This window comes from Ursus maritimus, unplaced genomic scaffold (genome assembly GCF_017311325.1).
Source record: "Ursus maritimus isolate PB19 unplaced genomic scaffold, ASM1731132v1 scaffold_25, whole genome shotgun sequence".
NCBI classification, from domain to species: Eukaryota; Metazoa; Chordata; class Mammalia; order Carnivora; family Ursidae; genus Ursus; species Ursus maritimus.
Window position 1 is genome coordinate 23344768 of NW_024425008.1, and position 13837 is coordinate 23358604.

General features: G+C 50.2%; 1 protein-coding gene across 1 annotated transcript; it reads right to left on the reverse strand.

The window, feature by feature from the left end:
- Window positions 1-5363: 5363 nt before the first annotated feature.
- Window positions 5364-13421, reverse strand: AHSA1 (activator of HSP90 ATPase activity 1). The gene is made up of 9 exons (XM_008702901.2): window positions 13180-13421; window positions 11632-11822; window positions 9660-9742; window positions 9143-9260; window positions 7963-8051; window positions 7002-7130; window positions 6423-6524; window positions 5882-5933; window positions 5364-5765 (listed from the first exon to the last, which is right to left on the reverse strand). The coding sequence occupies exons 1-9, from the start codon at window positions 13257-13259 to the stop codon at window positions 5593-5595; spliced, it is 1017 nt and encodes a 338-aa protein (XP_008701123.2). The 5' UTR covers window positions 13260-13421; the 3' UTR covers window positions 5364-5592.
- Between the last annotated feature and the right edge of the window lie 416 nt (window positions 13422-13837).

Consider the following 13837-nt stretch of genomic DNA (forward strand, 5'->3'; position numbering starts at 1 on the left):
GAGCAGGCTGTTTTTGCTAGGACGTTCTGCATCTTGGTGTCACTTGCACCCCACGAGGAGGGAGGCAGCTGCCCACAGGCCCCCTTGTGGGTGAGGCCTACTCAGTACTGTGAAGCTCCCGAGCCGGTGGGGTGCGCCTGGCACTGTGTGGGGCCGGGGATCTGCCCTCGAGGAGCTCAGGTCTTAGGAGGAGAGACACATGTGACCAGCTTGAGCACTACGCGGCAGAGCGTGCCCCCAAAGTTCTGGAGCAAAGAGAAAGGAGCCATGTGTTAGAGGCCACATTCCCAAAGGAGAGAGAATGGAGGAGGCCAGCATAGACAGAGGGGGCCGCAGGGGGCCCAGAGAGACAGAGTGAACCTGAGACAGGTGGAGGTAAGAATAAGAATGGACCAATGGTGAAGACAGTGGGACACTTTCTTACCAACTGCTTAAAACAGTGGTCCCTGCCCCCAACCACCCCAGCTCCTTCCCCAAGAGCCCAGCTCCTTCCCACCATCCAGCACATGAAGGGACAGCCTCTAGGCCCCTCCTCCAGCCCCCGCCTCCAGCCCCTTGGCCAACATCCATTCTGAGTTGTGGCTGCTCGCTTTACGTTTCCTGGGGGGGTATGTGGGGGACTGCCTTCTCCGGCCCGCTGGCAGGCAGTGTCCCAGCCTGGCCACTCGTTTTCTTCCCTCTCCCCCTGCGCTGGCTCTCCACGCACATCGTGAGTCCCAGGACCTGTGGTGGGAGGCCCGGGTCCCGAGGCCCGACAGCTGCCCCTGGTCAGGCTGGCAGCCAGCCTAGTGAGCAGCCCCCCTTACCTCTGGGTGGTTGCACGAGGCCCTCTTGCCCCACCTCTGCTGGGAGCCACCACAGACCAGGGCCTAGTCCATAACAGGTTACCTTCGGCTCTGAGCTGCCTTTCGGGTATAGGGCTGAAGTGAATCCGTGGGGGCAAATGTGGACAGACAGGCTGAGGCGGCCGAGACAAGGGCTGGCTCCAGGCAGGGAATAGGTCAACCAATGCGGGTCCCTTCCTTTGTCCAGCACCTCTGTTCTGTTCGGGTTGTAGGCATGTGCAGGCCTGGGAGATGGCGCGGCTTGGGGCGGGCTCAGAATTGGCTCAGGAGGGTGTGCCCCACCGTGAACTGGTAAACCAGTTCTCTGGACAGGGTTGGTGGCAGGCAAGCCCAGATTTGGACGATTTCTGTGGTGTAAACGCTCCCACCACGGCCCACTTCAGGCTCCCGAGCTGATGTTGCTAAAGGCACTGAGCTCAGAGCTGGGAAGAGAGGCACGTAATCGGCTCTCCTACACACCTGTCCCCTCACCCCCGAACCATACTTCCTTGCCTTCTGTGGACTGGAAGTGCTGTGGTCCCAACTGTCCTGTTCACGAAAGCTCCGAAAGGTGGGGACCTCAGCCTCTAGACAGCTGCCCTGAAGCTCTTTGTGACCCTCAGCAATAAAGCACTTTATTTTCAAATTCTGTCTGATGAAGAATTTGGAGCCTCCGCAGGGGTGTAGGGAGCCCTGTTTGCAGCCCAGGCCAAGCCCCCCGGGGCTGTGTTTGCCTCTCCTTAACCCAGCTGGGCAGGCAGAACTGGAGTGCGGAGATTGGGTGTAAATGTGAGTTATCCCAACTCACACTCCTACAGGGTTGCGTGGGAGAAAGGGAGGAGCTGGCTGGACCTCAGGGACACGGGCACCTTCGCTAGTTCTTGTGGACAGGAGGACTTCTAAGTCAGAGCTAAATGGCACATGGCAGAGGAAGTGGTTTGCTGCCGTGGGATCCGACGCAGAGTTGCCCAAAGGGTTACACCTGTAAGATGATGGAAGTGGACCTGTACCCTGCCTCGGTTGCTACCCTTAACAGACCCTGCACTCTCACCCCTGGCACTTGGGGAAGAACAGAGACACATCAGGAAGGAGGATGAGACAAGTGTGTCCACCACCTGGAGATGCTCAGAGAGCCAGATGTTTCCATAACCATCACACCTAGAGGTAAGTTTGTTAGTCTGGTCCTGGACCACAGTCTGAAAATACTGTGGTGCAGCTGAACTGTTACAGGGCCAGAGAGGCCTGGGTCTCAAGTCACCAGATGGGATCCACGTTCACTCCCTTTTTTTCATCTGGGGCAATGAACATGATTATTAGCACAGGCATATTTTAATTGTCTTTTAGCAGAAACCCCTTCTATTTATTTATTTACTAACTTAATTTATTTGAGAGACAGAGCGTGAGCAGAGGGAGGAGCAGAGGGAGAGGGAGAAGCAGGCTTCCCGCTGAACATGGAGACCGATGTGGGGCTCGATCCCAGGACCCCTGAGATCATGACCAGAGCTGAAATCAAGAATTGGCCGCCCAACTGATTGAGCCACTGAGGTGCTCTGGCAGAAACTTTTTGTTAAATTAAGAAGATAAAGACATCCCAGAGTCTGTTTTCAAATTAAAAAAAATTTTTTTAAAGATACTATTTGACAGAGAGCATGAGAGAGGGAACACAAGCAGGGGGAGTGGGAGTGGGAGAGGGAGAAGCAGGCAGCCCGCAGAGCAGGAAGCCCAATGCCATGAGGGCCTCGATCCCAGGACCCTCGACCATGACCCGAGTGGAAGGCAGATGCTTAATGACTGAGCCACCCAGGCGCCCCCCAGAGTCTGTTTTCATAGGAATCTGCTAATTCTCCTCCTCTCTAATATAACTTGACACACACATTGTCTAAATTTAATCTGTTCCTAGTGGTTGTCTGTTAACCCGAACTGAATTTAGCCAGCCACATTTTTGATCTGTAACCTAAGTGACGGGCGAAATTGCTACCATGTCAGGCCACAGATGACAGAAGGAAAGGAGCCTTGAAGGGGCTGGGGAGCAGGTCAGCTATAAAATGGTGTTAATTCAAACTCTACGAAGGAGGAAGAGCTGCCGTGCAGGTGGCTGCGGGCTCAGGGCACGGGTGTGTATGGGGAGAAACAGTGACGGAGAGGTCACTGACCCTGCTAAAGGGAGTATTTCAGGCGCGGCCGGTACCAGGCCCAGGAGGGGCCCCCTCCTCCTGTTCGGGTCCAGTGTTGGTCAGGTCACTGTCTTGACTCGCTGTTCTTCCTGTCCCAAACCCCGGGAGCCCTCTGTGGCCATGCATGCAGCAGGACCACCACCGCCGTTTCTGGTTTAGCTGCCCCGGTCACCAGGATGGTTTTGCCCAGTTTTTCTCTGTCTGGTGTATCTCCTAGAGTCTTAGGTTGGGTAAGACGGGTCAGATTGAATTCTTACTACGGTTTAAAACAACCAGTGGTACAAGCCCGGCCAGATCCTGCCGACTTCCCTTGTCTGTTGGAAGACAGTGTTTCAGAGCCTTGTCCTGTTAGTCACAAAAAGGTCCCAAACGGGCTTCTTTGGGCTCCTCTGTTACAGTTAGATTTTCTTAACAGGTTGGGGTGCTTCTCAAATTGCATCCTGACCTCAATATCACCTGTGGTATTTATTCTTAGGTTTATGGGTTACACCCCACACTGAGTCAGAACCAATTAGGGGAAGAGTCCATAAAATTTGCTGAATTTAACAGGTTCCCCCAGGTGATTCTGAGCGAGGTGAGTCCGTGGCCTATGATTCGCTATTTGGCCAGTTAACTATCTTTTCAAAATAGTCTTGCTCCAGGGAAGACACTTGGGCTCTGGAGTCCAGCCGTTCGTAGGTGATGTTTGCCAGATGCCACCAAGTGCCGGTGCTTCTGTATGTGTCCTGTCTAACGCTCTGATAAGGTACGTATTGTACCCATCATATAGGTGAGAAAATTTGCCCCATTTGTTAGGCAGGCGCGCCATTCAACCCAAGTCCAATCAAGTCCACGGTTTTGTTTTTAGCTCTGTCGTTCTGCTTTCTAGGCTCAAAAACACTATCAGTAAAATGGCCGTGGTAAAAATTGGAGCAGCCCGTCAGCAACACTGGGGATGTGAACTGTCACTGAGCGTGTCACGTGATGGGTGATTTGCCCGGTGCTTTGGTTTTTCTTAAGGTGTTTGTCATCTCTGCTTCAGATTTTTTTCAAGAACTCTATAGAATTGGTTAACTCTCCTGTCGGGTATGCAAGGGCTCCTTTGTTTGTGACTGGTCTCTGGGGAGGGGCAGTCTGTTAGGAGCGGTCCCTAGATTTGGTTCAAGCTTCAGTCCGGGTTCTTTATCAAAAGGCATCTTTTTGGACCCTTAGGAGGCGGATCTAATGCCAAATTAGATGCTAATTAGTTCAATCCACCATTCCTTTAAGTAATTCAAGCCAAAAGTGGCTTTCAGGGGTCTAATGATCCCCATCAGTACTGGTTTTCTCCTTTATTTTAACTACAATGTTGTGGCTAAGTCACGCTGGGAAGTTTAGCCCGCAGGCCTCGCTGCCACCTAATAAAAGAGGCAAAAATAGATGAAGGAAATAGCTGTGCCTGCAGGAGGCCGAGGGTCTGGGTTAGCAGGCACAGACTCCCGCGGGATGCAGGGCTGGTCCAGGAAAGTGACCCTCCTGGCGGGGCGGGGGGGGGGGGGGGGTGGCAGCTGGAACCCCATTTGAACATATCCCCACTACTTGGTCAGTGCTCCGTAAACCTGTTTAGAGCAACCAGGTATTTTAAGAAATACTCTTAACAAGAACGTTCATGTATTCCTCTTTCTGGGAGTAGTAAGAGGCCTGGAAGTTTCTACTCCGGGAGGGATGCCCAACACCCTAGAAATACAGCAGCTCTCTGAGGGGACGAACCCAGCGACAGGGCAGCAGGCACAGTGGTTTAGGCTCGAGCACCGGCTCTGCCAGTTACAGTCCTTGTTCCCAATCTCAACTCTGCTAAATGGCAGCTGCAGGGTCTGGGATATTACTGAAGCAAAGCAGGGCTTAGACTCTTACACAACAGAAATCCTGGTGGTGTCTTTTCCAGAAGGCTGTTATGGGGGTTAAATGAACTAACGCAAGGGGGCTACTTAGCATCCGGAACCTAGTAACTGCTTGGTAAGCAGGAGCCGTGAACCTGAGGCCCACCGTTCCCCTGCCACAGCGTGGGCAGCTTTCCGCAGCTCACAGCAGCACCCCGTGCTCGTCTGCTCCCGCAGGAGGATTTGAGAGGCCACACAGAGAGGAGAGCCCGGGACGCCACCTCTGCCGGCATTAAGGTTTCTGGCACGGTTTACCCCAGAGCACCCTCCCACACTGTCTTCCGTCCGTGAGGGGAGCAGCAGTTTTGGACCCGTCTGCAGAAAGGAGACGAGCGCAGGAATGCTGGTGAGACGCAGGCTTTCCTTCACGCCTCTACCCTTAGCCAGAATGTAAACAAAACCTGTTTTTTTCCCTTTAATTATCTTCAAGGGAACTCGTTAATACCAGCCACCCCGTCCACACAGGCTTCTGGTTATGCACGTTTTTTAAATTACGTTTATTTAGCGTATGTACACATAAAAGAGAAATCGCCCTCTGATCCCACCCAGCAGAAAACATGCACAAACCCCAGGTATACGTGGAGGGAAGGGGCCCCAGCCCCAAGTTAGTGGTTGGGATGGTGCAATCCTGGGAGTCCCAAGCCCCAGTCAGGAGAGGGCTGGACCGAAGGAGCGGGCTGCCCCCTGCTGCCAGCCCTAAAATAAGCGTGCGCCGTAGCCAAAGGTCTGTTTGATGCCCTCAAAGTAGTACCGCTGCCAGCCCTGCCGCGTCCTCTCTTCCTCGGGGGCCGGGACGCCTCTGCCTTCCATGCACAGCTCAGTCTCTCCGTTCTTGTCAAGGAAGGTCAAGGTGATGGTGGCAAAGTGCCCTGGGGAAAGGCAGAGAGGAGGGAGGTTTCAGATCCAGGGTTTCCATCAGGATTTGAGACGAGGGGAAAAGAACGAGTTCTGGGGCTAATGGCCACAAGCAAATCCGTATACTTACCTTCTGGCCAAGATTTAAACCTCCACTTCATCACGATCAGTTTCTCGGGGACCTAAAATAATCAAAGAGATCAGTCTGTACCGGGGACCACCACGTCCCTGAGCCTGGCTGGAAGCAGCCATCTGCCTTTCGTACGGAGTCTATCATCTGTGCGATTCCACCACTTAGGGACACAAAGCGGACGACTGTGGAGTTGGAGGCTTCTGACCAATCCCAGCCCCATTTCTCTGCCACCGAAGTCGGGTCGGCTCGGCTGTGCCCAGGTGACGTTTCAGTGCTGCAAATGGAAAGCCACCACCCACCGATATATATGACCCCTCTTCCACAAAGCCTTTTTTTCAGGAAGAACTAATTTTACTCCACTGAGGAAAAAAATCCTAGGAAAGCAAGAGAATTTAACTGCAACGTTCTTTTGAAAATCAAAAATGAGCTTTTACTAACCGGAGAGATTAGATTTTACCTATGGAGCCGGAAAAAGAAGGAACAATATATTCTTCTGACCGGAGACTACATTCTGGGTTTGGGGCTAGCAGGCACTCACCAGATCAGTGAATTCCCCAGAGACGTTGCCATCTACCAGGTGAAACTTCCCACCTTTGTCTGCTTCTAACATTGCGGGAGCATGGGTAAAGGCCTGAACGAGCTGTGGAAAAAAAGGAGGTAGGAAGAAGACGTCCCTCTCAGTGGGACCCACAGGCAAATGCCAGCTGACACTTCCACACCTCAGCTCTCAATTCCAAAGGTACCACTCTGCCCAATGACCAGTTTCTATTCTGTTCCACTACGAAGGAACAGCCACTACTCAAGGCTTTGACTTGCGTAGTGCTTTGTGAATCCAGGATGTCATTCCTTCAGATCCATTCCCTTCTCTGACAAGAATGCTTCCCGTGGTGCCCACTCACACCACCCAAAACTAGTATATGGGAGGAAAAAGGAGGCATAGCCACTTTGCTGAGTAGGGTGAACAGAAGGGTTTTTCCTCTTCCTCTGCCTGTAGGAGGGAAAACCTCACAGCTCCGCTTTTCAGTACCCGCTCTGCACACAGAGGGGACGTGCCCACAACCCAAGTCACCCCACAAGAGCAGATGCCATGAGGCCTGAAGGACAGGATTATACTTACCTCTTGGGTGGTAAAGACTCTATAGAGCTCCTCTGGTGAGGTCAGGAAGGTTTCTCTAAGGGTGATCTTACAAGTGGGGATTTTGACACCAACAGGTCTGGCCTGGGTTTTTGAAGGAGCAGACTTAGCCTGTGGAGGTGGCAGTGAGAAAGGTTGAAAGGGATGGGGAAACCGGCACTCACGAGGCTTCCAGGACAGGCCTGTTACTCATCCTCACAAATGTCTTTGCCTCTAGTGCTATCCCAGGGGCTTGGAGGGGATGTGCATGGATGCTGCAGTCATGAGGGGAACTTGCCCAGAATATCCTCAGTTCCCACTGAAAACACCGCTCCGGGTGAAGGAGGAGAGACTCACTGAGAACCCCACTGACCAAAGGATGGGGCCAATCATGAGGTATTTCTGAGGCACTCAGTGTAATTTTCAAAGAAAAAGTCTGTGCTTAAAGAGCTGGAAGCAGCCAGCTTCCCTCTGGAATTCCCTTCACTGTGCTGACAAAAGGGCAACAGGGCAGCAGACCAAGTGCTGAGCCTGAACCACACAGGTTCCATCTCCACAAAAAATATTTGCTCACCCGGCAAATGTGGTGAGATCGATCCATTTCCTGACAGGTCAGTGTAGTGATCTAACCCCAGGACCTTCATGAGACCTCCAGTATGAAAGTAGGAAAAAGCAATACCCCACTTAGAAGTAATATCGAAGCCATATATAAGGTAAACACGATCCTGTGTTCATAACCTCCTAACTGGTGTTAAATGTAATCAAGACTCAAACTCAGAAGCCCCTGAGAGCTCCCATTTGCTCTAGAAGTCTGTTCTAAAAGAATAAAAACCAGGTTAAAGAGAGACAGATAAACAACTACATACTGCGGACTCCGTGTAACGCACCATGGGCAGATCACATGCCGCTCTGGCTTGGAGGTTAAACTCAGACAGAAAAGCACATGGAAACACCATTTATTTACCTTGCGCTCCTCAGTTTTCAGTGCTGGCTGCCCGGCTGGGTCTACGGACTCCCCGTTCATCGTAGGCAAGATCATGCCCTGCGTGAACTCTGAAAAGATAAAATCCCCACTCCTGAAGTTATTTCTTAGTAGCTGAGATTTGGGGTTTCTTTAGAGTTTGACACACATGGCCATCTTACCCCGGAATGAGGTCATAACAGAGAAAGAAGAGTCTTTCTACTTCATGCCTTTACCTTTTGGTCTATGCCAGACAGGTATCTGAGCGTATGCTGTAGAATACAGAATGTTAACTAGGATTGTTCTGAACCCGACTCCATTAGAAGCATTACAACTTGTTTAATGTACACGAGATCTACTATGGATAGGAGTGAATGAATGTAGTGGCCCTTGCAATGACTTCAGAGGAGGGCACGATGCCCACGGATGCAGGTTTAGTCCCCCTTCTCCACTCTGCCTTACCTCTGTAGAGCAGCCATGACTAGTTTCGGCACCAGAGCACGAGTTCCCACCAAAAGAGGGGTCACCTTCTATGCTGTTTCCCTTTGACAGCCATGCTACGTACTCCGACACCAAGAAGAGAACACACTGGCAGAACTGGAATTCTCGGGGGAGAACTGAGCTAACTGCTACCTAATGACCCCCTAAGTGTCCCTGGAGGATGCTTATCAAAGATAGTCCAGCACTGTGCTGAGTCTGGGGACGCCGGGTCTTTAGATCAGCGCTGTCTGACAGATACACAAGGTCAGCCTCACACAGTTTCACATTTTCCAGTAGCCACATTATAGCGTTAAAATGATCAAGTGAAATTAATTTTAATAATATATTTAACCCAATATATCCAAACAATCGTTTCAAGATTATCAATATAAAAATGCTATGGATCATTCACATTCTTTTTTTGTACCAAGTTCTCAAAACCCACTGTATTTTATACTCATGGTACAACTCAATTTGGACTAGCCACATTTCAAGAGCTCAACAGTCAATGTATCAGACAACCCACATCTAAATCTTTCCCTTATTGAGTTTATAGACTGACTTGGAGATGAAATAAGCCCCCTCCCCCCAAATTTTTATTCATTTGTCAAAGAAAGGACGGTCAGGCCCCTTAATCAGAGTCTGCTGGCTGGGGGTGGGAGGAGCTACTTCCTGAAGGCATACAGAACTACTCAAGGGATACCTGTTTTGAGGGTGCTGATGTAAATTCCCATTGCTTCTCTTAGAAGTTTCACCCCTTCTTCCTTCATTAAGGCCACGAGATTTGTGTCAGGCTCATCTTTGGCAAGGCTCACACTAATCTGAGTGAAAGATCAGAAGTAGGTGGTAAATAACTTGAGGGGCACCCACAGTGTGGAATGTGGATGCCGCGCAATGAGAGAACTGCTGACATTTCCAAAGGAAACGTGTGAGGGCTGGGGTATTTTTCCAGTCCCCAGGAGTGTTCTTTCTCGAGTTCTCTCTGCCAAAGCCACGGTGGCTAACGTTAGAACCCAAGTTACTAGCTAAGATAGAGTCATTAAATAGCACGAGCTATGCTGGCAGCTCCCCACGGCACCACAGACCTAGAAAATCCTCTGCAGACTGAGGTTCTGAATGCTGGGACCCAGCCTGGGCTTTAATCGTGAATGACAGGTCATTCTTCTCATCTGAGAATAGAGGATGTGGAAGACTCAGATGAGGAATTAGGAAGCACAAACCTCTACTTCATCCACACTGTTTTCATCGGATAAATTGGGGATCTCCACATGTCCCTTGTACTGCACTCCAGACTTAGAGGTACCTGTCAAAAGTAATGCAATGTCATTAGTCTCTCCTGCAGGCAAAGTCTGCTCTGGAGTCCCAACTACTCCTCTGCTTATACTTCTTTGGAATTACTGAAGAGAACACCAGATGCAATCAACCCTCCCCCCACTTCCCCAGAAGAAATGTCTTTCCTCATTAAATTTGTTGAGGCCAACTGTTTTATTACTGCATGGGACTGAGAGCTAAGTGGATGTGGCACTAGTGTGAATTCTGCCAGGGAGAATTCGGGTCAATAATCGAGACAGTCAGTTCTGCTGAGATGCTTGTTCTGGAAACAGAAGTTTATTCCAGTGCGACTGACATATTAGGGGATAACGTGATCACAGTATGAATTTCACGCTTGCTAATACGGGATTTCTGAGAAATACCAGGTGAACACACACCAAACCACACCAGCTGAAAGGCGCTGCACAGGAATGAGACACACACTTCCCAGACCTTTCTCTACTGGCTACCTCAGTTCCCCATGTGTTACGAGCCATGCCACCCACACTGGTGTCAGACCATTCCCTCTGATTTCAGCTGACCCTCCTTCCGCCAATTTACAGTAATCCGCGTGCTGCAACCCTCCCGATGCCCACTTTCCCGAGTGAACTTCGGGTCTCTTTCAAGGTAAAGCAGCATGTTTACTATTTATGTATTTCTTCCCATCGAACATGTGCAGAACTGTGCTATCAATTTTTACTTCCTACACTTAAAAAACGTGTCACCAATGAAGGGTTTGAGTACTGTGTCCTGTCCCTAACCCTGTCCTCCCCCATAAGCCCTGTAGTATTGGTTGAGCAACTTCACACACTATGGTGATTTTTACAACACATGGGTGACGTTATAGCAGAACTGACTATATTTCAGAATTAACCAACAAGACATTTATCTTCACTTCTCTCGACCTCAGCTTCTCAATCTCTAAAAAGAGGACTGGACAAGGGGGCATGTAAGGGTCCTTTCAGACTACTGTACTTCCGTAGTTTTTTTAAAAAAGTTATGAACAGATAGATTTACTTTTCCCTTCTTTATTACCATTTACTTGAGAAATGCTCATTGAAGTATATATCTATTTTATGTTTTGCCCCCTACATGTATTCCTTTAGCTTTAGTGCCTTTTAAAATTCAGCCTCCCAACTATTAGAACCATCTAGGTGGGGCATATACATGGCTCTATTTCTTTGCCAATACCACCACAGAAGGGACATAAACTAGAGAATAAAACTGCCCCAAATTATAGTCACGTACAAACTTCATTAGCATAGTAGTCGAAACTGGTAGACTCACACCGGAGAAAGTAAAAAAAAGATCAAGACCAAAAAAATCCCCCTTCCCACCTTTATTTTTTTTTTTTTTTTAAGATTTTATTTATTTATTTGACAGAGATAGAGACAGCCAGCGAGAGAGGGAACACAAGCAGGGGGAGTGGGAGAGGAAGAAGCAGGCTCATAGCAGAGGAGCCTGATGTGGGGCTTGATCCCATAACACCGGGATCACGCCCTGAGCCGAAGGCAGACGCTTAACCGCTGCGCCACCCAGGCGCCCCTCACCTTTAAATCAATCACCCAAGAGATAAAAGTTAGCTAGTCTGAGAAATATTACCTTATATAAAATTTCGTAACATATTATGTGGCCCAAAGATTCAGTGGCCCAAATGTTTCACTGGTGGGGACTTGTCAGATTCCCCCGGGGAGGAAATGCATTTAGTGTCCCAAAGCAGCAGAGAAATTCTGGCACCCAATGCTGATTGCTACAGGTCTCCAAAGCAGCACTGTCTCCCTGGAAGACTTCCTAACTTTACCCAAACTGTTCTCCCCAGCTCCTCAACAGGTCAACCAAAATGCGGTTAATGTTGATCCTAACAGCCTGGCATAGACTTACCTGTCCAGTTTAGTTTGACGCTCCACTCATAAAAGAAGATAAGTTTGCCTTTGCGATTGTTAATGGATGCCTCTCCATCAAGCTTATTCACTTCTGTCACCTCACATTTACCTTCCTCATTTTGCACCCGCACTGCCAGGAACAGTGTTTTCAGCTTATCCGTGGACCAATTTGAAGCATCCCTCTCTGTCCTGCAAAACAGAAATAAAGCTATGCAGCAGCAGCCAAATGAAAGATACACTGCTTGCTCTGTGCAAGAGAATCCAAGGTTAAAAGAGGCCTGACACATAGTTTGAAAAGATCAGTCCCACTCCAGTACATCCACAAACGTGTTATCCTCTTTTAGGAAGACAAGGAATCCTATTGTCAATAAAGACAACGGCTGCATGGAATGGTTACAAGTCAAACGGGAAATGATGCTTTCCTTTCTCAGCATGATGGTGCTAGGGTCAGTCTCTGACACTTAAACACGGCGCCCCCGTTTGACCAAATGGAAAACTGTGACCATCCTGCTGAGGTCAGGAGTACAAGAGTGGGGGGTAGAATGCAGTATTTAGCTAACAAGTCCAGTAAGTGATAAACTGATAATCTTGACCTCATTAGTACAGTGTTCTGACCTGTCAAATTCGGGTGGTGCTAAAAATCCCCTACACATTCTGTGTCCTCTAGATGGCCATGGAAACAGTGTAAGTCAGGACTTCAAAACAAACAAAAATTAGATCAAACACTCTATGTATGTTAAGAGGAGAGGAGCCAGGCTGAGATACAGAGAAGAAAAATCACTTTCTGCCTCCCAAGGTACTAAATAGTAGAGAAACCAGCAGTGAAAAGAACTGCTACAAAGTAAAAACACAGTAAAGACAGTGTGAACAAAGTTCAGTGGAGTGAAAAGATAAGGAAATAGTACTTTTAATTTCATAAAGGAGAAGAGGCTTTTAAAACTGGTTACGTTATAAAACCATGATTGCCCGGCAACCAGGGGCAGTCCCGGGAGTTACAACACAAGCAAATGAATAGTTCCGGGTGAGAGGCCATGGCATCTTAAGCATCACTAAGCTCTCAGCACCTTTAGAACACGTTCCGAACCTTTGCCCTCTAGACTTAGGCAGTGGTCCCCTACGACTGACTCTGAATTTCACCGGTAAGCCGCAAAATAGCAATTTCGGCCCCGCGGCCCCCAGCCTAACTCAGCAATCTCCCAACACAATCCACGGCGGTATGGGTCTCACTGACTCCTCCGGCCACGTGTGGGAAGCATGTCCCCGCTCAGGCTGGATGCATAGGCTAGGAGGTTATGTTCTCGTATCTCTGGAACCCCACCTCTGGGTGCAGCCCTCCCCGTCGCCCCCTTGCCCTCCAAACACTAAAACAGAGGCAGGTGGCGGTGTGTGGAGAGACCTGGGACTTCGGATCCCTGCCACAGGAAGAACCCACCCCCATCTCCGGGTAGGGCTGCCCGGGCCCTGGCTTTGTTCCGACCAAGGTTCTAGGGACCCGCAACCCTGGTCGGGCCGGAGCGCTCCCGCGGCCTGGCCCGCTGGCCCTCACCAGTGCCAGTTGTTGACGTTGGTGGCGTCCGCCCGCTCCTCCACGATCCAGCGTGGGTCGCCCTCACCCCACTTGGCCATCGGCTCTCCTGTCGCACCGCCACCAGGTCCCGAGCAGCCACAGCCACAGCCTCAGGACCGCCTGGTCCCAGCCGCCCGGCAGCGCCTGGAAACTACTAGAAGCGGCCGTAGAACCTCCTGGCTTGCTTTTCCCTCCACCCCCCGCCCCTCCCCGCCTTAACTTCCGGCTCCTCCTCACTCCCACCGGGTACTTCCGTTCCACCTCGTCGGACTTTAGCTTATGCCTGCTCTAGAGTTCCTTCAAGCTCCCTCGGGTTATCCCTAAAGGGGCCCGAAAGGCAACTGCTCATACAACCATTGATCACCCGTAAGGCCGCAAAGAACACGTCTCATTGTTTCCCTAGCTTCTGAATATGTCCTGCTGAGCTCATGGGAATTGTAGTCTTGTTGAGTAACCTGCTGGATAACCGCGGAAGGTCGCGCTAAAAGTAAAGGAAACGACTTAGGCGCGGTGCGCTGGGAGTTCTGGGAGCTGTAGTCAAGGAGCCCTGTGTCCCGTCCAGAACGCGCTTTGACGGCAGAGGCGGGAAACTACAATTTCCAGCATGCCCTGCGGCTCCTTTTTTGACTCACATTCC

Coding starts and splice junctions, on each gene's coding strand:
- AHSA1 (XM_008702901.2), bottom strand. CDS start 13,259: ATGGCCAAGTGGGGTGAGGGCGACCCACGCTGGATCGTGGAGGAGCGG. Junction 5,934..6,422: donor CTGGGGAATTCACTGATCTG/GTGAGTGCCTGC, acceptor TGATTATTTTAG/GTCCCCGAGAAACTGATCGT. Junction 5,766..5,881: donor GTTTAAATCTTGGCCAGAAG/GTAAGTATACGG, acceptor GCCTTTCCCCAG/GGCACTTTGCCACCATCACC.